Here is a 23,174-nt window from a genome sequence, read left to right on the forward strand (position 1 = left end):
TCATCTTCTGTAGTGCAACTTTATTTCTGATCCTTAGTCACTGAGTGGTGGACAAAATAACTCCATTCTGTGTAAGGTTTTCTCTACTTCACCAGGTTATGGTAGAGTTTCTAGAATGAGAGTATACTCTGGTCACTGATAATCTATAATAATAAAAGGGTAATATGCTAATTAGACCAGATGTCATTCCGGACATCCTTCCTGATGAAGCTGGGGCCAGAGGGAAGCCAGCTGTGTCCTTGGTGCCTGCGGGCGGCCGGAGGAGGGAAGCCCGGGTCTCGGGTGCCAGAGGGAAGCCGGTGCTGGCAGCCGGGGGAAGGAAGGCCGACTCTTGCATGAATTTTCGTGCATCGGGCCTCTAGTCTGTCTATAATAGCTTACCTCTGAGGCATGAGTTGTGTCTAGAGAGTTCTTTCTGGCCTGGCAGAGATTTGCTACTTCCAAGACATGGATTTCCCCCCCACCCCACTAGAATTCCTTTGTTTCTGTTTACTTAGATGCATCATGATGCCATTCCTCTCTAGGGTCATCCTGCCTTCCAGACAATGGTGCCAGGAAACAGACAGTTGGTGCTCCCTTGGGATCCAAAGACTTCTCTCTTTCCTTCAGCTGCAAAAATCTTTGTCTAGATTGGGGATATTGTCTCTTTCTCTCTGTATGTACCTGAGAATCTCTCTTTTATCTCTGTAACAAACTCTGTTTTTATTCTGAGGGCTTAGGTTTTAGGAAAGCAGAAGTAGAATAACTTAAAAACCCCTCTCTTTTCTGTCCTAGCACATATCTCCCTGACTCACTAAAGTACAAAACCAGTTACTAACTTGAATATGAAGAAAGAAAATGGGAAAATTTAGGGAGAGAAAAAAATGATTTTCTCAAAGTGCCAGTCTCCTACATGTGCAGTCAAGTTTATGTGCCTTCTTATGATGATGCCACCAGGTGACCTTGTGAAAATCATGTCTTTCTGAACTTCAGTTTCATTTTCTGAAAGGGTTAATACTATTTTCTCTCACTGTATATGGTTTATTTTCACTTCCAAGAAGATAATATGTCTGAACTTCACTTTTGAAGTTAGTGATAGGACCAACACTTTTCACTTTATGGGCATGGTGTTCTTTGAACAGGTGAATGGCATCATGGAGAGCCCAGCGATGGAATCCAGTCTACATCAGCTGGCTGTCTAATCTAAAGGAAATCAACAGATTGAGCTTCAAATTCAGTATTATTGGGATGGTTAGTAACTGACTACCCTCTTAATAGTCACCTCTTGAGATTATTGTGTCTATAAAATAAGAACACCATAGGAAAGCTCTACACAAATCCTTGTCATCAGAATACTTAAAAAACAACAACAAAGAACTGGTTTAAGAAGGTTAGTTGTGTTCAGAGTCATAAAAGTCCATGCAGATATGACAAGGACAATTCTGTTTACATATCCTGTGCTTTTCTATAGATTATGATGACATTTCTTTTGAGCATTTTTCTTTTTTTATATACTAAAGTAATTTGTAAGCCATCCAATATTTACAAAGCAAGTGCAATCTTTAGATCTGCTTTCAGACATTTTCCCACAAGTTATACCACTTTTTAAAAGTTTTATCTGTATTTTTTTTCATTTTCTAGTTTGTTACAACTAGAATAACATACATTTCAATATTCAGTTGAAGACGTAAGTTGCTCTCGTGTTCCCTTTTATTTATTGCTACTTAACTTTGAACTTTTCCCACTGTTCTCTTCAACATTTTTATAGAAAATCTGAAAACATGGTATATTTGAAAGGTAGTAATATAAATTCATCGTTTTATACTAATAGTAGAGGCCCGGTGCACAGATTTGTGCACCGGTGGAGTCTCTCTGCCTGGCCTGCAGGGATCGGGTCAAAACTGGCTGCCTGACATTCCCTGAGGGGCCCCAGATTGCAAGAGGGCAGTTCTTGGGTGACGCACCCCGGAATCGGGCTCTCTCCTCTCTGGTTCCGGGTGCATCACCCAAGAACCGCAGCTGCCAAGTCACCACAGTGTGGCAGCTCCTGCATTGAGCATCTGCCCCCTGGTGGTCAGTGCACATCATAGGTACTGGCCAGTCTAATGGTCAGTCGCTTAGGCTTTTATATATATAGATCTTTTTATTTCAAGAGGGGAAATATCCTGATCGACATGCTTCTCTTCATTTACAAATCTTCCATGGCTTTTTACTCCTTCCATGGCTTTTTACTCCTTGGATATAAGGAGGTGTTTATTGAAGTATACTGAAAATTCTTTTGGGGGGTCCGACAAGGCAGTAAAGTATAATTGCTAAGGACAATTACAGAAAAAAGAAACACTGTGATCCTTTCTCAGTGTGGCATAATACTTACAAGTATGAGCTTTGGTGACAGCTAGACCTGGGTTTGAATCCTGGATCCAACACTTAATGATTGTGTAGTCTTGGGCAAGTTACTTCTCTCAGCTTGTTTTCTCATTTGCAAAATAGTATTTCTTAGGGTTCTTGTAAAAATTGAATCAGGTGATCTATGCAGAATGCTTAGAATTGCTCATCAGATGCTAGCTAAGCTTATTAGTAGTAAAATGATACCTTTGGTGTATCACCTTGAACTGTATCACCTTTTAACACTAAAAAGCTTCTTTTCTAAAGACCAGGTACAAGAGTAACTTTTCTATTGGTATTCATCATTTTATTATTTTCAAATATCCTTAATTTATAAAATAACAAAAATAACATAAATAATAAGAATTCAGCATATATAAGTACTTGCTATTAAAATATTTTTATTTGCTAGTTGAAATGTCATATAAATATGATCAAAATTGTGTTCAGTTTTGCATATATTCACTTAAAATGGTAAGAAAGAAAAACTTAATTGTTCTTACTTGTTTCAATTGCTATATATCACATTGTAGCTAAAGTAATATTTCTAGCCCAGCCAGTGTGGCTCAATGGTTGAGCACTGACCTATGAACAAGGAGGCCATGGTTTGATTCCCAGTCAGGGCACATGCCCAGGTTATGGGTTTGATCCCTAGTAGCCAATCGATGATTCTCTCTCATCATGGATGTTCCTTTCTCTCTCTCTCTCTCTTTTTTAAAAAATACTTTTTTATTGATTTCAGAGAGAAAGGGAGAGGGAGAGAGAGATGCCAGCTGGGCATCATTGATGTATCTATCTCTCTCTCCCTCTCCCTTCCTCTCTGAAATCAATAAAAAATCAGTATATTTTTAAAAGTGATATTTCTAAAACTTTAAAAAATGGTCATGCTTCTCTTCATTTAAAAATCTTCCATGGCTTTTTACTCCTCTTTGGATATAAGGCCAAACTCAACATGGTTTATATGGCATCAGCTTACTTCCCTGCTCCCATGACACCTGATACCTCAACATAGCACTATTGCACTCTATTTTAATTTTTTACTTTGTTGTTGAAATTTCTTATTTAATTATCTTTACTTTCAGACCAAAATCTCTGAGAGGTGGAATATTGCCTGCCTTGTTTACTATCAAGTTTCTGATACCTGAAACATAGTAAGATACTTAATAAATATTTAATGAATGAATGGAAGAACTTATTATTTCTATCTACCAGACTTTTTATTTTTTTATATTTTATCACATATTTATTTATTTATTTACTTTATTATTATTTTTGACAGTATTAAAGGTGGCTATCACTACACTGTTGTCTGTGTCTATGGGTTATACATATATGTTCTTTGGCTAATCTTTTTTTTTTTAAATAAATCTTTATTGTTCAGATTATTACAGTTGTTCCTCCTTTTTCCCCCCATAGCTCCCCTCCACCTGGTTCCCACCCCACCCTCTGCCCTTATCCCCCTCCCACTGTCCTCATCCATAGGTGTAAAATTTTTGTCCAGTCTCTTCCCGCACCCCCCACACCCATTTCCTCCTGAGAATTGTCAGTCCACTCCCTTTCTATGCCCCTGATTCTATTATATTCACCAGTTTATTCTGTTCATCAGATTTTTTTATTCGCTTGATTTTGTTGATAGATATGTATTTTTTGTTTATAATTTTTACCTTTACCTTTTTCTTCTTTTTCCTCTTCTTAAAGAATACCTTTCAGCATTCTGGTTTGGTGTTGATGAACTCCTTTAGCTTTTTCTTATCTGTGAAGCTCTTTATCTGCCCTTCAATTCTGAATGCTAGCTTTGCTGGGTAGAGTAATCTTGGTTGTAGGTTCTTGCTATTCATCACTTTGAATATTTCTTGCCACTCCCTTCTGGCCTGTATAGTTTCTGTTGAGAAATCAGCTGACAGTCGTATGGGTACTCCCTTGTAGGTAACTAACTGTTTTTCTCTTGCTGCTTTTAATATTCTCTCTTTGTCTTTTGCTCTTGGCATTTGAATTATGATGTGTCTTGGTGTGGTCCTCTTTGGATTCCTTTTGTTTGGTGTTCTGTGCGCTTCCTGGACTTGTAAGTCTATTTCTTTCACCAGGTGGGGGAAGTTTTCTGTCATTTCTTCAAATAGGTTTTCAGTATCTTGCTCTCTCTCTCCTTCTGGCACCCCCATAATTCTGATGTTGGTACGCTTGAAGTTGTCCCAGAGGCTCCTTACACTATCTTCATATTTTTGGATTCTTTTTTCTTTTTGTTTTTCCAGTTGGGTGTTTTTTGCTTCTTTGTATTTCAAATCTTTGACTTGATTCTTGTGATCCTCTAGTCTGCTGTTGGATCTCTGTATATTATTCTTTATTTCAGTCAGTTTATGCTTAATTTCTAGTTGGTCCTTTTTCATATCCTCGAGAATCTCACTAAATTTATCGGCCTTTTCTAGGAAATTCTTGAAAAACCTTATAACCATGGTTTTGAACTCTATATCCAGTCATTTTTCTTTCCTCTATTTCTTTCATTTGTGATCTGTTTCTTTGTCTCTGCATTTTGGCTGCTTCCCTGTGTTGATAGAGTGGCTTTGTGTGCTAGGTGGCTCAGCCTCCCCAGTTACCTGAGGTGGACACTCTTGGTGCACTCCTTTGTAGGCTGTGTGCACAGTCTTGTTGTAGTTGAGCCTTGATTGCTGTTGGTGTCGCTGGGAGGAATTGACCTCCAGGCCAATTGGCTGTGGGGACCAGCTGTGACTATAGTGGGAGAGCTGCTGTGCAGGAGATACCCTTATGGGGCAGGACTTGCTTAGTGGGGCTTTGGTGCTCACTGAGTCTGCCCCCTGAGTGTGTCCCTTATGGATCTGAGGAGTTGTAATCTGGATGGTCCCACTCTGACCACTGGGTACACTGGCTCTTGGATCTCCAAGGAGGTGCTAATTTAGCCTCTGCCTGAGGCCACCCAGCAGGAGCTATGGAGAGATCTGCAGATTCCTCCTCTTTGTTTGGGGTTTGGAGGTGTCCAGATGAGGCCCAGCTGTGAAGCAATGCAAGCTGCTGTGGGGCCTTGGGCCTTCTTTTGGATGTTCTGGGTCTCTCTGACTCAGCTACAGTTTGTTAGGTAATTTTAGATTTCAAAGGACAAGGCCATTCATATGCAAAAGCCTCTGGGCACAGCTTGGGTGGGGTGTGGTCTCAGGGAATCAACGGGGTGGAGCAAACAGCTATGGCTTCCCATCAGCCCTGCCCTAAGAGGCCCCCAGGTCTCAGTGTCCTGTGGTAATCACTGCAAGCACCTCTGAGAGAAAGCCGCCCTTGAGTTCTGCCCAATGCCAGAGAGTCCAGTTTCTCCCCGTATGAGTCTGAGTCCCCAGAGTCTCACCCAGAACTGGAGTTCAGAGCAGTCGGGAGCTTGTGTCTCCCTTCCGATTGAAAAAGACAACAGTGTACTCAGTTGCCAGCCCTTTTCGCACGCACCTCCATACCTCTGTACTTTACTTCCACAGCTCCTCTGAGTCTCAGTGTGCTTTTCTCTTTCCTTCTAGTTGTAGAATTTCCATTCAGCCAGCCTTCCTGTGGTTCTGGATGATGTCCTTTTTGTCTATTAGTTGTAGTTTTGAAGTGGTTGTGCAAGGCAGCAATTTCAGGTGTTTACCTATGCCGCCATCTTGGTTTCTCTCTCTACCAGACTTTTTAAGGTAGGATAATTTAATTTTTTTGTTACAAATACCATTTTTATATCTATGATATAAACACATAAGAAAATAGTGATTTAACATTTAATCCTAGATTCTAAAATTCTGTGATATAATTTATGTCTTGTTTTCAAGTTTTATTTTATTTTATTTTTTATAGAAATATGCTGAATTCTTTCTGGGGGATTAAGGATGGTATCATGGAGAGAACACTGTACATGGAATCAAAAGCTTTAGGATTAAGCTCTGTTATTTAGTAGCTCTGTGATCTTGGACAAGCCACTATGAATTTCAGTTTCATGTATATTAGGCATAATATGACTTCTCAGTGGTCAGAATCAGATAAGATAATGCATGTAAGAGTTCCTTCTAAACTTTAAAAAATATTGCACAAATTTATGTAAATAATTTCATTATTCTAAATGCTTTACTCTCCAAGATTTGTGTATTAAGTTCACCCCTTTCTGTACTATAATTCAATCTTCATTTTCCTAATATATATTATATATTCTAGAATTCTTCTTTTTCTTAAGTTGTGGCAAATAATTTTATGTCATCCTTTTCTTCTTTCTAAAAGTTAATTTGTTAGCAGTATTGCCATTAGCTGTTTCAAATTTAAATTACCTGTCCCAAGTTATTTATAACTTTGGGCAATTCTATTTTTAAACCAAAAGGAGTTGAACCTTAATTAACAGACACATGATTACCTATAATTTCAATTATGTAATATTCATTATATCTTTTGGATTGCATATTTCATGCAAAAAATTATTTTAAAAAAATGATTCCCTCTCCCATCTCCTCCTGTGCCTGCCTTTGGGTAATCCAAATTTAGGTTCCTTCTTTCAGTAGATTCAGGATTCATAAGAAGATAGATTTCTTTTAATAAAGAAAGTAGGAGAATTGACACCATTATATTGGCAATTCATGTGAAAAACGCTGCACTTAGAGTACCTGGTTATTTGAACATCAATTAAAATCTTAGTCTTGACTTACTTGGATAATTATTGAACTTTCCACTTTATTCGACTTGTTAACTGTCAACATCTGGCTAGGGATGTTTGACTTGTACAACAGGATCCTTGTCATCTTTGTATAGACACAATTTTTTTTGCTTGATTTATCAATTTTGCATAACTATTTCCTTTTAGATTACGTGGGAACTCAACCTTCTATTAATCAGAAACAAAAATTTAAGTGAAGAGAGGTACAGGGCATAATGGAATTGACCTCAGGTGGTGATAAAGGGCAGCCACAATTCCAGCACCAAATGCTGGCATGCAAAAGCCTAAGTTGTCTAAGTTGACTATATTTGACCATTTGTGTGGTTTTTTTTTTGTGTGTGTGTTTGTGTTTTTATTTTTTTTATTTTTTAAAATAAATCTTTATTCAGATTATTACAACTGTTTCTCCTTTTCCCCCTCCATAGCTCCCCTCCACCTGGTTCCCACCCCACCTTCTGCCCTTACCTCCCCCCCACTGTCCTCATCCATAGGTGTGTGATTTTTGCCCAGTCTCTTCCTGAACCTCCCCCCTATACCCCTTTCCCCCTGAGAATTATCAGTCCACTCCCTTTCTATGCCCCTGATTCTATTATATTCACCAGATTATTCTGTTCCTCAGGTTTTTAATTCACTTGATTTTTAGGTTCACTTGTTGATAGATATGTATTTGTTGTTCATAATTTTTATCTTTACTTTTTTCTTCTTCCTCTTCTTTAAGAATACCTTTCAGCATTTCATATAATACTGGTTTGGTGGTGATGAACTTCTTTAGCTTTTTCTTATCTGTGAAGCTCTTTATCTGCCCTTCAATTCTGAATGCTAGCTTTGCTGGGTAGAGTAATCTTGGTTGTAGGTTCTTGCTATTCATCACTTTGAATAGTTCTTGCCACTCCCGTCTGGCCTGCATAGTTTCTGTTGAGAAATCAGCTGACAATCGTATGGGTGCTCCCTTGTAGGTAATTAACTGTTTTTCTCTTGCTGCTTTTAATATTCTCTCTTTGTCTTTTGCTCTTGGCATTTTAATTATGATGTGTCTTGGTGTGGTCCTCTTTGGATTCCTTTTGTTTGGTGTTCTGTGCGCTTCCTGGACTTGTAAGTCTATTTCTTTCACCAGGTGGGGGAAGTTTTCGGTCATTATTTCTTCAAATAGGTTTTCAGTATCTTGCTCTCTCTCTTCTTCTGGCACCCCCATAATTCTGATGTTGGTACACTTGAAGTTGTCCCAGAGGCTTCTTACACTATCTTCAACTTTTTGGATTTTTTTTCTTTTTGCTTTTTCGGTTGAGTGTTTTTTGCTTCTTTGTATTTCAATTCTTTGACTTGATTCTTGTGTTCCTCTAGTCTGTTGTTGGGTCTCTGTATAATATTTTTTATTTCAGTCAGTGTATGCTTAATTTCTAGTTGGTCCTTTTTCATATCTTCGAGGGTCTCGTTATATTTATCGGCCTTTTCTAGGATATTCTTGAAAAGCCTTATAACCGTGGTTTTGAATTCTATATCCACTCGTTTGTTTTCCTCCATTTCTTTCATTTGTGATGTTTCTTTGTCGCCACATTTTTGCTGCTTCCCTGAGTTGGTAGGGTAGATTTGTGTGCTAGGTTTCCTATATGGCCCAGTGGGTCGGCCTCCCCAGTTAACCTGAGGTGGACACTCTTGGTGCACCCCTTTGTGGACTGTGTGCACAGCCTTGTTGTAGTTAAGTCTTGATTGTTGTTGGTATCACTGGGAGGAACTGACCTCCAGGCCAGTTGTCTGTGAGGATCAGCTGTGTCTATGCTGGGAGAAGTTCAGTGCTGGAGACAGCCTTATAGGATTAGACTTGCCAAATTGCAAAGGCCTCTGTGCTCAGCTTGGATGGGGTGGAGTCTCAGGGCAGAGCAGATAGTCTTGGCTTCCCATCAGCCTTGCCCTTGTGCGGGCGCACGCCCCCAGACCTCTGCCTTCCCTGGCTCCTGAGTCTCTGCCCGAAAGTCCAGATTTCCCCCATAAGAGTGTGGGTTCCCAGGGGCTCACCTGGAACTGGGGTTCAGTGCAGTCAGAACTGGGGTTCAGTGCAGTCAGGAGCTTCTGACTCCCTTCTGCTAGGGAAAGCCTGTGGCAACCTCTGCAGTCTTTGTGCACACTGGCGCGCGCGCCTCAGACCCCTGCCCACCGGGCTCCCCCGGGTCTCCCCTGGGTCTCTGAGTCTCTGGATGCCTTTCTCTCTACCTGACAGTCCAGACTCCCTTTGTATGAGCCTGGGTCCACGGGGTTTCGCCCGGAACTGGGTTCAGTGCAGTCAGAACTGGGGTTCAGTGCAGTCGGGGGCTTCCTTCCCCCTCCCGCCAGAAAAAGTCAGCCAGGCTCTCAGCTGCCCTTCCTCTCTGCGCGCACAAAGACCCTTTGCCGTACCTCCAATTCTCTGTGAGCTTTTCTCTTTCCTTCTAGTTGTAGAATTTCCACTCAGCCAGCTTTCCTGTGGTTCTGGATGGTGTCTGTTCTGTCTTTTAGTTGTAGTTTTGAAATTGTTGTGTGTGGCAGCAGTTTAGGTGCTTACCTATGCCTCCATCTTGGTTTCTCCCCCTGTGGTGTGTGTATATATATAAAAAATATAAAAAAAAAAAGAACTTGGGGGAGGCATAGCATAATTATTATATTGTTGATTACTTACATTAATGGTAAGGAATGGGTTAGAAAGTGAGTTCAGTAAGCCACTGTCATTTAGGGAAACTTCTGATTGTTTAATTATTGACAAAATGAGGATTCAAATATTTGTCCTTGATTCAAAGGCAACTTTGAATACCTCCTATTTTAAAATTGGAGAGGGCTTCCTGTATATCCACAGTTATTTTTGTATTTCTAACCTTCTTAGGTAAAAAAGAATAATTACACAATGTTTTTCATTTATTACTGCTTATTGAAATTTTCCCTTCTGCTGGGAGTCTTATTTTTTTTTTTATATATATTTTATTTATATTTCACAGAGAGGAAGGGAGAGGGATAGAGAGCTAGAAACATTGATGAGAGAGAAACATCGATCAGCTGCCTCCTGCACACCTCCCAATGGGGATGTGCCCGCAACCAAGGTACATGCCCTTGACCAGAATCAAACCCGGGACCCTTCAGTCCGCAGGCCAACGCTCTATCCACTGAGCCAAACCGGTTAGGGCTCTGCTGGGAGTCTTAATCCAGTATGTTGAAGGGTTCAGAAATCTGGAAAAGGGGCCGCTGTAAATTATTAAAGAATCCAGAGATGAAACATAATTTTGGAAGGCATTTTTGGGGGCCAGAGAAGACTTAGCTAAAGGAATCAAGTTCTCCTGTCTCTCTGGACCCCTTGCTTTTTATTAACATAAATTGTCCTAAGGCAGGGGTGGGCAAACTTTTTGACTCGAGGGCCACAATGGGTTCTTAAACTGGACTGGAGGGCCGGAACAAAAGCATGGATGGAGTGTTTGTGTGAACTAATATAAATTCAAAGTAAAGGAGCGGAGGGGAGAGCAAGAGAACGGATAGAACAGCTGGATCCGGCCCGCAGGCCGTAGTTTGCCCAAGGCTGTCCTAAGGCAAAGTAGATATACAGATCAAAGGCAAGGTTTAGTATACAGAATCCATTGTCAGATTGGGGGAACGGTCTATGGCTGTTCAGGTGTTTGGCCAGCAGGAGGTAGTAACATGTAGATTGAAATGCCCTCAGCTGTCTGGCAGCAAGCAATCATTTATGCATCCTTTTCAGGTTTGGGGAAATGCCCTCAGCCATTCCGGATGATTCAGCCCTGCTGACATGCTGGAATTAGCTTCAGGCACCTTCTTTCAAGGGAGTAAGCTTGAGGTTTGCTATGTCATATAGGAGTAGTAAGGAAGGCATCCTTGACAAAGTAACATATGAGCAGAGAGATGAAAGAAGTCAAGGTGCAAGCTTTATGGACATTTGAGGAAAGAATGTTTAGGTAGAAGAGCAAGAATATCCCTCAGGTAGGAGAGTTCTTGGTAAACTGAGAAAAAGCAGAGATTACTATTGGAGTAGATGGAGGAAGGGGAGAAGTGTAAGAGCTGAAATCAGAGAGGTGGGCTTTTGCTGAGTGAGATGGGGAGTCACTGGAGGGTTTAAGTTGAGGGGTGATATTATCTGACTTATGATCTTTCTGGTTGCTGCATTTAGAAATGGCTGTAGGGAGGAAAAAAAAGAAATGACTGTAGGAGAGCAAAGGTGACAGCAAGTAGACGAGTAGGAGGTTATTGCAATAATGCAGGGGATAGAAGATAGTGGCCTGGACTAAGCTGATAGCACTGGAGGTGGTGAGAAGTGATAGGATTCTGTATATAATTTGATGTTATAGCCAACAAGATTTACTGATGAATTAGGTGTAGAGAATTAGAGAAGAAGAATGAATGATGACTCCAGTGATATTGGCTTGAACAATCAAAAGGCTTGGAGATAAAGAACATTGCCAGAGAAGTAGGTTGGGGGTGGTGAATAAGACCTGAGGTTCAATTTTGACAGGGTGAGTTTGAGATGCCTATTAGACATCAAAATGGAAATGTTGAATATACAGTTAGATGAATCTGTAATTCAGGGGAAAGGTCTAAACTATCTCTCTCTCTCTATATAAACCTAATATGCAAAATGTCCCCTTGGGAGTTCAACCGACTGGCAGTTCGATCGCTCACTATGACATGTGCTGACCACCAGGGGGCAGCACGGAATGAAGGAAGACCCTGGCTGGCGGCTGGCAGCTGGGGAAGGAGGCCCTGGCCAGCAGCTGGCAGCTGCTAGGGACCCTATCTGTGCATGAATTTCATGCACTGGGCCTCTAGTGTAGATATAAATGTGGGAGTCTTGAGAGTACTGACAGTATTTGAAGCCAGGAGACTGGATAGGTTACCTAGGGAGTAAGAATAGAAAGTACCCAGAAGTTTAGAGGCTTGAGGATGGAGGAGAACTAGTACAAATGATTGAGAAGGGGCATCTGTGATATAGGGAGGGAACCTAGAAGGCAGTAATGCCCTGCTGTGCTAGATTGGGCTCATATCAGCTTGCAAGAGCCTATTGTTACATTTTCAACAAATTTTCAAGCTGCTTTCAAGCACAGCAATTTAAAAATTAAATTATATAAGTTTACATTAAATAAATTATAGTAAAAACAATATTCTAAACTCATAACTTCCTAGGGTTTTTTTTGTGTGTGTTTTTAAAAAAAATTTTAGAAAAAATTTTAGATCTTTATTGTCAAAAGTACAGTATTACATATGTCCCACTTTTCCCCCATTGACCCCTTCTAGAACACCCCACCCCTCCACCCAAGCCTTCAACACCCTATTGTCTGTGTCCATGCGTTATGTATATATGCATACAAGTCCTTTAGTTGATCTCTTCTTTCTTACCCACCCACCCCTGCCTTCCCTGTGAGATTCTATAGTCTGTTCCATGCTTCTGTGTCTCTGGATCTATTTTGTTCAATAATTTATTTTGTTAATTAGATTCCACATATGAGTGAGATCATGTGATACTTGTCTTTCTCTGACTGGTTTATTTCACTTAGTATAATCCTCTCCAGGTAGCCTCCATGTTGCCTCAAAAGGTAGGAGATCCTTCTTTTTTACTGCTGCATAGTATTCCATTGTGTAAATTTTTTATCCGCTCATCTACTGATGGGCACTTGGGCTGTTTCCAGATCTTAGCTATTATAAATTGTGCTGCTATGAACATAGGGGTGCATACATTCTTTCTGGTTGGTGTTTTGGGTTTCTTAGGATATATTCCCAGAATTGGGATCACTGGGTCAAATGGCAGTTCCATATTTAATTTTCTGAGGAAACTATACTGTTTTCCATAATGGCTGTACCAGTCTGCATTCCCACTAGCAGTGTACTAGGGTCCCCTTTTCTCTACATCCTCACCAGCACTTGTCATTTATTGATTTGCAATTCAGGGTAGTTTTTGTTTCCATAAAAATTTTTGGAGTACTTGTTCTAGATCTGTGAAATATGCTGTTGGTAATTTGATAGGGATTGCATGGAATCTATGGATTGCTTTGGGTAGTATGGACATTTTAATGATATTAATTCTATCAGTCCATGAATATGGTATATTCTTTCACTTGTGTATATTTTCCTCTATCTCTTTTTTCATTGTTCTGTAATTTTCTGAGTACAAGTCTTTTACCTCCTTGTTTAAGTTTATTCCTAAGTATCTTAATTTTTTTGTTGCCATGGTAAATGGGATTTTTTTTTAGTTTCTCTTTCTGAGAATTCATTATTGGTGTATAAAAAGTCATGGATTTCTGGGTGTTATTTTTGTAAACTGCTATTCTTTTATTAAATCTAGTTGGTTTTTTTGGTGGAGTCTTTAGGATTTTCTTTGTACAATATCATGTCATCTGCAAATAATGACAGCTTGGATGTCTTTTATGTTTTCTTCTGTCTTACACAGTACTATGTTGAATAAGAGTGGTGAAAGCAGACATCCCTGTTCTTATTCCTGTTCTTAGGGGAAATGGTTTTAGTTTTTGCCCATTGAGTATGATGTTGGATATACGTTTGTCATATATGGCCTTTATTATATTGATATATGGTCCCTCTCTTCCCACTTTGCTGAGAGTTTTTTTTTTTTTTTTTTATCAAAAACAGGTGTTGTATTTTGTTGAATGCTTTTTCTACGTCTATTGATATAATCATGTGATTTTTGTCTTTTAATTTGTTTATGTGATGTAGCACATTTATTGATTTGTGAATATTGTACCAGCCTTGCATCCCTAGAGTAAATCCCACTTGGTCACAATGTATGATCTTTTTAATGTATTGCTGGGTGTGATTTGCTAATATTTTGTTGAGGATTTTAGCATCTAAGTTCATCAGGGATATTGTCCTGTAATTATCTTTCTTTGTAGTATCTTTATCTAGTTTTGGAATTAGGGTAATGTTGGCCTCATAAAAAGAGTTTGGCAGTATTCCTTCCTCTTGGATTTTTTGAAATAGTTTGAGGAGGATAGGTGTTAGTTCTTCCTCGAATATTTGGTAAAACTCTTCTCTGAAGCCATCCAGGTCAGGGCTTTTGTTTGCTGGGAGTTTTTTGATTAGTGCTTCAATTTCATCAGTTGTTATTGGCCTATTCAAGTTTTCTAATCCTTCCTGATTCAGTTTTGAAAGATTGTACTTTTCTAGGAATTTGCCCATTTCCTCCACATTATCCAGCTTGTTGGCATGTAGTTGTTAATAGCATGTTCTTACAATCCTTTGTATTTCTGCCGTATCAGTTGTTACTTCACTGCTTTCATTTCTGATTTTAATTATTTGGGTCTCTTTCTTTGTTTCTTGATGAGTCCAATAAACAAGTTCATCAATCTTGTTTATCTTTTCAAAGAACCAGCTCTTGGTTTCATTGATTTTGTGTGTGTGTGTGTTTTTAATCTCTATGTTATTTATTTCTGCTCTAATCTTTATTATTTCCTTCCTTCTACTTACTCTGGGTTTTTCTTGTTGTTCTCTTTCTAATTCTTTAAGTTGTAGGGTTAAATAGTTTATTATTAATTTTTCTTGTTTTTTGAGGTAGGCCTATAGTGCTATGAACTTCCCTCTCAGGACTGCTTTTGCTGTGTCCCAGAGGTTTTGGGTTGTTGTGTGTTCATTTTCATTTGTTTTCAGAAAGTATTTTTATTTCTTTCTTGATCTCATTGGTAACTCATTCATTGTTTAGTAACATGTTATTTAGCCTCTATTTGTTTGGATGTTTTTGAGTGTGTGTGTGTGTGTGTGTGTTTTACTGTAGTTGATTTCTAATTTCATTTCATTATGATCTGAGAAGATGCTTTATATGATTTCAGTCTTCTTGAACTTGTAGAGATTTGTTTTGTCTCTTAACATGTGGTCTATCTTTGTGAATGATCCATGTGTACTTGAGAAGAATGTATATTCTGCAGCTTTTTTTACATTTTGATACCATGTATGCTTTTATGTACAACTGTTTATCTGTATGGTGGCAAAGCTATGTAATTGTGTAATTGTGCTATAGAGGGAAACAGAGAAATGGGGACCATAGTTAGGTGGAGAAAAATGAAGGGCAAAGGAAAAATTTAAAAATCCCTGATATTACAGTGCTTTGTATGACGATGGGAATGACTGAATGGAGAGAATAACAATTGATGATGGAGCAATGTCCTTAGGTAGGCAAGAGGGGAGAGGAGCTGGCCTTAGAGAGAAGCACAAATATTTTATCCATAGTAACAGAAGGGAAGGCAGAGTATATGGGTACACTTACAGGTAAGTCAGTAGTTGTTTGGTCAGGAACTTGTGGAAATTCTTTTCTGATTTTTCATGAAATAGGAAGCAAGATTATTAGCTGAGAATGGCTATGGGGGAGAAGAGTTGGAAAGTATAGGAGAAAGGAGATGTGAAATAAAATACTCAATGAATATGAACTGTTGTCATGATTGGCTTTTAGTCTGAAAGGGTTAGATTGGAAGGGGGAGAGGACTTTTAAAATTCAAAGACAATTAGTTGTCTTTGAGGTAATTATTGTGGTAATCATTTCACAATGTGCACATATATTAAAACTTCATGTTATTCACCTTAAGTACATGCAATTTTATTTGTCAATTCTATACCAATAAAGCTGGAAGAAAGAAATGAACCTCAAAGCAGGGCAATTTTAATGAAGACCCATGATATGATTTGAAGGTAATGAGAGAAGAGCTCTGGTCAGGCAGAGAAGTGACAGGATTACCAAGAGAGACATTTGAAGGAAGTGACATTTACTCCAAGTAAAGCTCTTACTGGTGATGGAGTCTGGGCAAAGGGTGAAATTGGGGAAAACCAGTGATAACTCCAGTTGGCTTTCAACCCAGGTGAGACCCTACCTTTCCTTAATTTACACCTAACTCAAATGCTCTCTCTTCCACAAAGCTATATCTGACAGTTAAAATTAATCATGATCACACAAATACTGTAGGCATTCTTTTTTTTTTTTTAAATATATTTTATTGATTTTTTACAGAGAGGAAGGGAGAAGGATAGAGAGTTAGAAACATCGATGAGAGAGAAACATCGATCAGCTGCCTCCTGCACACCCCCCACTGGGGATGTGCCCGCAACCAAGGTACATGCCCTTGACCGGAATCGAACCCAGGACCCCTCAATCCGCAGGCCAATGCTCTATCCACTGAGCCAAACCGGTTTCAGCTCTGTAGGCATTCTTAATACATACAGCCATTTTATGACTTCTTGAATACATGTCTTTATCCCCCACAGACAAAATGTCCTTGAAAATGTCACCAGAGCAACAGTGCCTTTATGTGTAGTAAAGAGACAATTTTCAGATATGTGTCTTGTATATTAAAAGTCTGCATACATTAATTCCTCACAGAGGAACTCCTCAAGAAGAGAAAAAAACAAAAACAAAAATATATATAAATTATAAAACCAGGAAAATTACCAATGTAATATTTAAGACTCTGGTCACTTTGGCTGTTGCCATTTTCCTCAGAAGCTTTCTAAACATCCTATATAATAATAGAGGAATATGCAAATTGTCTGTTACTCCATAATGTCACGACCAATCATAGGAGGCTGCCTAAGCATGCGCAGTGGGGCGTTGCTCCGGAGACCCGGCGGAAGCAGAGAGGTGCCTGGAGGAGGCAGGACTATCCCGTGGCGGGAAGGGCGGGGGTGAGAGCCCGTAGCACCCCCCTCACCAGTCCTTCGCCACCTACTGCTTGCACTCAGAGCGCCCCGCCACCCACCTGCCAGGGGAAGGAGCACAGCGCAGCAGGTGGGAGGCTTCCATGCTCTCCTCCGTAGCCATGATGGGGCAGAGTCACCACGTTGATCTGGAGAAGGCAGGACCAGCCCAAGGTGACTCGAGGGACTGAGGGCGGGGCTTGAAGCGGCCAGTGAAGGTAGGCCTATAGTGCTATGAACTTCCCTCAGTGCTATGGACTGAGGGGTCGGGGGCTGGGCCAGGCATGCTGGAGCTCTGCTTGGAGAGGTTTGGGTGTCAAGGCAGGGTGGGGCCGTGTGATTTTGTGCACTGGGCTCCTAGTAGTTTTATAAAACTATGGTGATAAAAACAATTGTTCACTGGTTAAGGTGAGTCTTGCCCTCCCTCATAATGCATTTTGAGTCTGAGTAAATCAGTTACTGTATTTTATATTCTTTGTGATACATAAGTATTGTTTAGTTAAAAATATGTGACTTGGCAGTCTCCAAATGGAGATATTCATGTTGGAACAATACAGTTTAATCTTCTCATTTCCTCCTCTCCTGTCCCCCACTCTCTCCCCCAAAAAAGAAAAGAATTATCACTTACTACATATAAAGGCACTGTCACTCTGGTGAAAATTTCAAAGATATTTTGTCTGTGGGGGGTAAAGACGTATTCAGGAAGCCATAATATGGCAGTATGTATTAAGAATGCTATAGTATTTGTGTGATAGTGATTAATTTTAACTGTCAGATGCACTTTTATGGAAGAGAGAGCATTTGAGTTAGGTGTAAATTATGGAATGGTAGGCTTTCAGTTGATTTGTTGATTGCTTTATATATACTAGACACTGTACTAAGTATTGTGTCATTTAATCCTACTACCTGTGAGGAAACTTAAAGTCAGAGAGGTTAAGTAACTTGTTAAAGATCACATACAGCTAGTAAGTAGAGTTTCCAGGGGTGGGCAAACTTTTTGACTCGAGGGCCACAATGGGTTCTTAAACTGGACCAGAGGGCCGGAACAAAAGCATGGATGGAGTGTTTGTGTGAACTAATATAAATTCAAAGTAAAAAAGCGGAGGGGAGAGCAAGAGAACAGGATAGACCAGCTGGATCCGGCCAGCGGCCGTAGTTTGCCCAAGGCTGGTTTAGACCCTGATCTAGCTGACAACAAATCCCTTTCACTAGAGCACAGATTTTAGGGAGAGATAGTAGAATGGGAGAGCATATTCTAAAACAGGGAGCAGTAGGAGCAAAGAAAAGTACAAAGGTGAGAAAAAGGAGAAAAACAGAGAGGGAGGAATGGAGGGAGGAAGGGAGGGGGGGAGGGAGGGAGAGGGAGAGAGAGAGAGAGAGAGAGAGAGAGAGAGAGAGAGAGAGAGAGAGAGAGAGAAATCCAGTGTGGCTTGGGCATTGTGTGTGTGTATAAAAGAAGGTGGAATGTGTAGTAAGAAATATAGCTGAAAATATACGTTGTATCAAGATCATGAGAGGGGGCCTTGAATTCCTTAATTTCTTGAACTAAGGAATCTGGGCGTTGTTTTGTAGGAAGTCATCAATTTTGAGATAATTTTTCTGGCAAGAGTGCGAACATCTACTGGCCCGCATGGCATTCAGGACCTTTGTGTTGTGTTGTTTCATGGTTACAGATCCTTTTGGAAGACAGGACTATAGAAATAAAAGTGGGTTCTTAAAATTAGGAGTTGAGTGTAATTCTCAATTTCATGTGGTAGTTTATGGAATTTGTGATTATTTTATTAAAGTAGTCTGTGTCACGAAATTAGGAATACAACTATAGAATTGTGTAATGTAATTTATTATTTTTCTAAGACCATAAGATCGAATTTTTAAACCATGTTTTTCAGATACTGACCGAGCTTTATCGTTGCTGGAAGAATACTGCAAAAAATTAAGGAAACCAGAGGAGCAGCAGCTGAAAAACGCTGTTAAAAAGGTGATGGGCATCTTTAGGAGCAGCTTATTTCAAGCTCTGCTAGGTATGTATTAAAATTCTGTATTATCTTTTTTAAAACATATTTTTATCGATGTCAGAGAGGAATGGAGAGGGAGTAAGAGATAGAAACATCAATGATGAGAGAGAATCACTGATTGGCTCTCTCCTGCACGCTCCACACTGGGGATGGAGCCCGAAACTCAGGCATGTGCCCTTGACTGGAATCGAACCTGGGACCCTTCAGTCTGCAGACTGACGCTCTATCCACTGAACCAAACCAGCTGGGGCTTAAGTAGTACATTTTAAAGAAATAACTTAGTCTCCTGGACATTATTATTACTTTTTAAAGTCTAGGAGTTATTGAAACAAAATCTAAAAATAGGATTATGAGAATTAATCTTGAAAATATTTTATCTGTGTTTCTATCATATATGTGTACACTTACAGACAAAAACTCCAACTTGTTCTGAATATAATTTTAAAAACTATCATATTTTGAAAATTTGAGAATCAGTCTAGTGAATAAAAACAGGAGAAAAAATCTTTATAAGATTATTTGGCCTGTGGATCAAGTTCTTTAAAATATTCTCTTGTGGCTGATAAGAGTTAATGACGCAAATAACTGTAATCATCTTAGTTGGAATTAAATAAAAACAACTCTAAATGGACTCTTGCAGAATTTAAATAAATCCTGTCATTAGAGAATAGGAGTTGAGAACATTTTTAAGCCACACATTTCTCAGTTAAAAATTAATAGTTTCATCTAATTGATCATTAATAAAGGCCATTAACTTTGAATGGCAATATCTTGAAATAGATTTGTATGATATGTTTAGTTAAGACTAGCTAAGTCTTTTGAGAGTTTCAGTTTTTTAACTTGATTTAGGAAGACTATTGTTGGATGCGTTAGATAATTCAATTATACTTTGGCAATGTAACCATTTGGTATCGCAACCTTATTATGTGGGTAATAAAAGGACAAATTAATGACAAAGAATTGCATTTTGTAATTGTTTTGAGTGAGTGATAAATATCTTGGCAAAAAGCCTACAGTGTAGTTTGAATGTATCTAAAAAATGAGAGACAACAATAATCTGTAAAAAGCTGTTATGTAAGTAATCCTGGTGTCCAGCTTTGAATGGATAGATTTGCTTTGGCTGTTTTTTTAAAAATTCATTTTGGGATAAACTAGATTGCAAAAAAAAAATAAAAAAAAAATAATAAATGGAGCAACATTACACAACAAAATATAATTTTCTATTCCATTCTGTGTGGATTGCTAAATACTGATTACAAGTTTTTTGCTATTGAATGTTTGAGTGGTCTTACTGTGTATCCTCTTTAAGGACACAAAAGCAGAAAAACCCTGTAGCCCTGTGCATCCTGAAGGGAATTAAAGCTTTGTAAAAGGATAAGTGGGGTGCCACTGATAAATAGAGCATTGTTTATGGCCTATAAACTGCTTTCTGTTTGAACCAACTCCTGCCCCCACTCTCTTGTCGTTCTTGTTGCTAGCAGGGAAAACAGTGGCTTCACCCATTGTTCTAATACTTAAAGAGTCAATACATTGAAATAATAACTTGCACGAATCTGAATTAACTGAAAAAGTAGAAGAGAATCATAATGCATAAAACCCAACACAAATGAATAGTAAAGGGAAATACTGTTATTGAAGAATGTGCTGTAACACTTAGATGGGTCCAGGAAACCAAGCCTCTCTTACAGATGAAAACTATCACTTTGAAAATGAATTCGGTCTTTCTTTTGTGATCCTTCATTATATGCTTTAAAAACCACAACAAAAGCTAGTATGTCTTAGATGGTATAAATCTTTGAGGATGGAATTCTGTTTTTATAACTTTGATTGTATTGTAGTGCATAAAAACATTTTATAAATGGGTTCTCTGCTAATAGGGTAGAAGGTGATAGCAAAAGTATTGCTTTTTTAAAAAGTATAATTTTATCTGATTATAAAAGCAATGTATGCTTATTCTGGAAAAATCTTAAAATAAAGTAAAAGAAGAAAATGAAATCTAGTGGTGAGATACATTGCTCTTATGGTAAATAGCTGGATATATGATACATGTGGAGGATGATGAACTGTTTAATTTTCTTCCTCTTTGCTTCTAGAGTCCCTGTATTTTCTTTTAATTTTCAATTCACTAATAATTAACAATGGAAAAAGACACTTTAAGCTCTTAAAAGCTAGTCATTAGTGTTTATTAATATATAAAAAAGAAAAATGCCTAAAACAGCCATGTGCTAGCTGCACATTTAGATGTTAGGCTTAGGGTGCCATCTTGTGGTAAAACGAAGGAAAAAGTTTTGTCCAATGGATAATTACAGTTCTATGATGATTCCATTAATACCTTAAAGAATTTGAATAGAAGTGAATTGAAATTCCATAATATTTTACCAATTAATTTAGTAATTCTTTTGTTTAGTATTGCTAAAACATTTTGATTTTCAAGGCACTCAGGTTATTTATTTTTCATTTAGGTGCTGAAGGAGTGAGATGAAATGTTTTTTAAAATCCTTTTTAAACTTCTCTTCCATATACTTCGAAATTTTAAATTTCACTGTAGAATGTTTGAGGGTGATTTTTTGGGGGGAATACTTGGACAGTAAAGAGATACTTTTCTTAAAACCCTACTAGTAGCAACATCTTAGAAAAGTGCTATCCGGTTCTACGGAGACTTGCATGTTCAATTTTGTGTTAGAATAGAATACTTTTCTAGTTCCATAAAGCTTAGCATAGAACCCTGTGAATACTTGAGATTACTAGAAATGTGGATGATACATTAAATATGCCACATATTGGGATTTATCACTTCCTTGTGAAAGCCTTTTAAGCAGCTCTTTAATTATGTCCCTCAGCATTTTGTGCATCCTATATAATAAAGAGGTAATATGCAAATTGACCATCACTCCAATACACAAGATTGCCGCCCCCATGTGGACACAAGATGGCCACCACAAGATGGCCAGCAGGGGAGGGCAGTTGTGGGCGATCAGGCCTGCAGGGGAGGGCAGTTAGGGGTGACTGGGCCAGCAGAGGAGGGCAGTTGGGGGCAACCAGGCCTGCAGGGAAGGACAGTTGGGGGGGGACCCAGGCCTGCAGGGGAGGGCAGTTGGGGGGGACCAGGCCTGTAGGGGAGGGCAGTTAGGGGTGACCAGGCCAGCAGGGGAGGGCAGTTAGGTGCAATCTGGCCAGCAGGGGAGCAGTTAGGTGTTGATCAGGCTGGCAGGGGAGTGGTTAGGGGATGATCAGGCTGGCAGGCAGAAGCGGTTAGGGGCAATCAGGCAGGCAGGCAGGCGAGTGGTTGGGAGCCAGCAGTCCTGGATTGTGAGAGGGATCCCTGATTGGAGAGGGTGAAGGCTGGGCTGAGGGACACACCCCTCTCTCCTCCCTGTGCACGAATTTCATGCACCGGGCCTCTAGTATTACTATAAAGCACTTATTACATTGCCTTCTGATACACTGAATATATTGCTGCCCCTCAATAGACTGTGAGTAGCTTGAGAGTTGAAGTTATATCTAATTTACGTTTGTACCACCAGTATGTGCACCTTAAATAACAATAGATTGTCAATAAACTTTGTTTATTCATTTACTCAACAGTTATTTCTTTTTTATTTTTTGGTAGGTAAGCAGATGCAGGTTGGACTTTTTTTATTTTTATTGTCTAAAGTTTTACATATGTCAACAGTTATTTTTTAAGAGGACTGTTATGTATTAGACATTGTGGTAGGCTACAGAGATACAATAGTAAACTACAGAGGAAAGGATAGTCCTTGCCTTCAGGGGTGAGAGCAATTAAGTGGGGGGGGGGGAAAGAGACATTAGATATTCAGGTAGTTATTTAAATATAGGCAAGTGCTACAAAATCAATTTCTATAACAGTTGTATCGCATTTTAGTTAGAATAAAATAAAACCACTACATGTTTTCCCAATGTAGTAATTCTAACATCATATTTTTATTTCAAAATAACAACTATTTGAAAACATCATGGCTAGTTTGGTCTTAATTATTCATCATAATGTATAATTTTGCCACTTGATCATAAGAAAGTCGAAGGATTTTATATAGATGATAGTGCGTGTGAAGGCCCACACAGTTATGTGGATTTGGAATAACTTGGCTTTCATCCTCCAAAGCAGAGGTTCTCAAAGTGTGGTTCTTGGAGCAGCAGCACCAGCAGCACCTGGGAATGTGGTTAACGTTGCACATTTGGGCCTTACCCCAGATATGCTGAATCAGAAACTCTGGAAGTAGGGTCAGCAAGTAGTGTTTTAAGAAGCCTTCCCCGTGATTCTGAGGTGTGCTAAAGTTTGAGAACACGTGTTCTATGTGGTTAGATATTTGGTCTCTCAAAGAAAATAATATAGTAGGTGAATATTATTAATAAGCTTGGGAAACTATAACAATGACATTTCATCATTCTTGAGTTTTATAAAGATCTGATTTAATCTTTTTTTTCTGATTTAATCTTTAACAAGATCAAATTCT

At 39.0% G+C, this 23,174-nt stretch overlaps 1 protein-coding gene across 8 annotated transcripts in view; it reads left to right on the forward strand.

Annotated features, from left to right (window-relative positions):
* The window catches only part of DLG2 (discs large MAGUK scaffold protein 2), a 2,053,927-nt gene that overhangs the window by 5,591 nt on the left and 2,025,162 nt on the right, over positions 1–23,174 (forward strand). For all 8 annotated transcript variants that reach the window (XM_080687299.1, XM_080687274.1, XM_080687295.1 and 5 more), the window contains exon 2: positions 18,574–18,705. In XM_080687299.1, coding sequence (XP_080543425.1) covers positions 18,574–18,705 — 132 coding nt within the window. The remainder of the gene's footprint in view (positions 1–18,573; positions 18,706–23,174) is intronic.

The sequence above is a fragment of the Plecotus auritus genome, assembly GCF_963455305.1.
Source record: "Plecotus auritus genome assembly, chromosome: 9".
Classification (NCBI taxonomy): Eukaryota; Metazoa; Chordata; class Mammalia; order Chiroptera; family Vespertilionidae; genus Plecotus; species Plecotus auritus.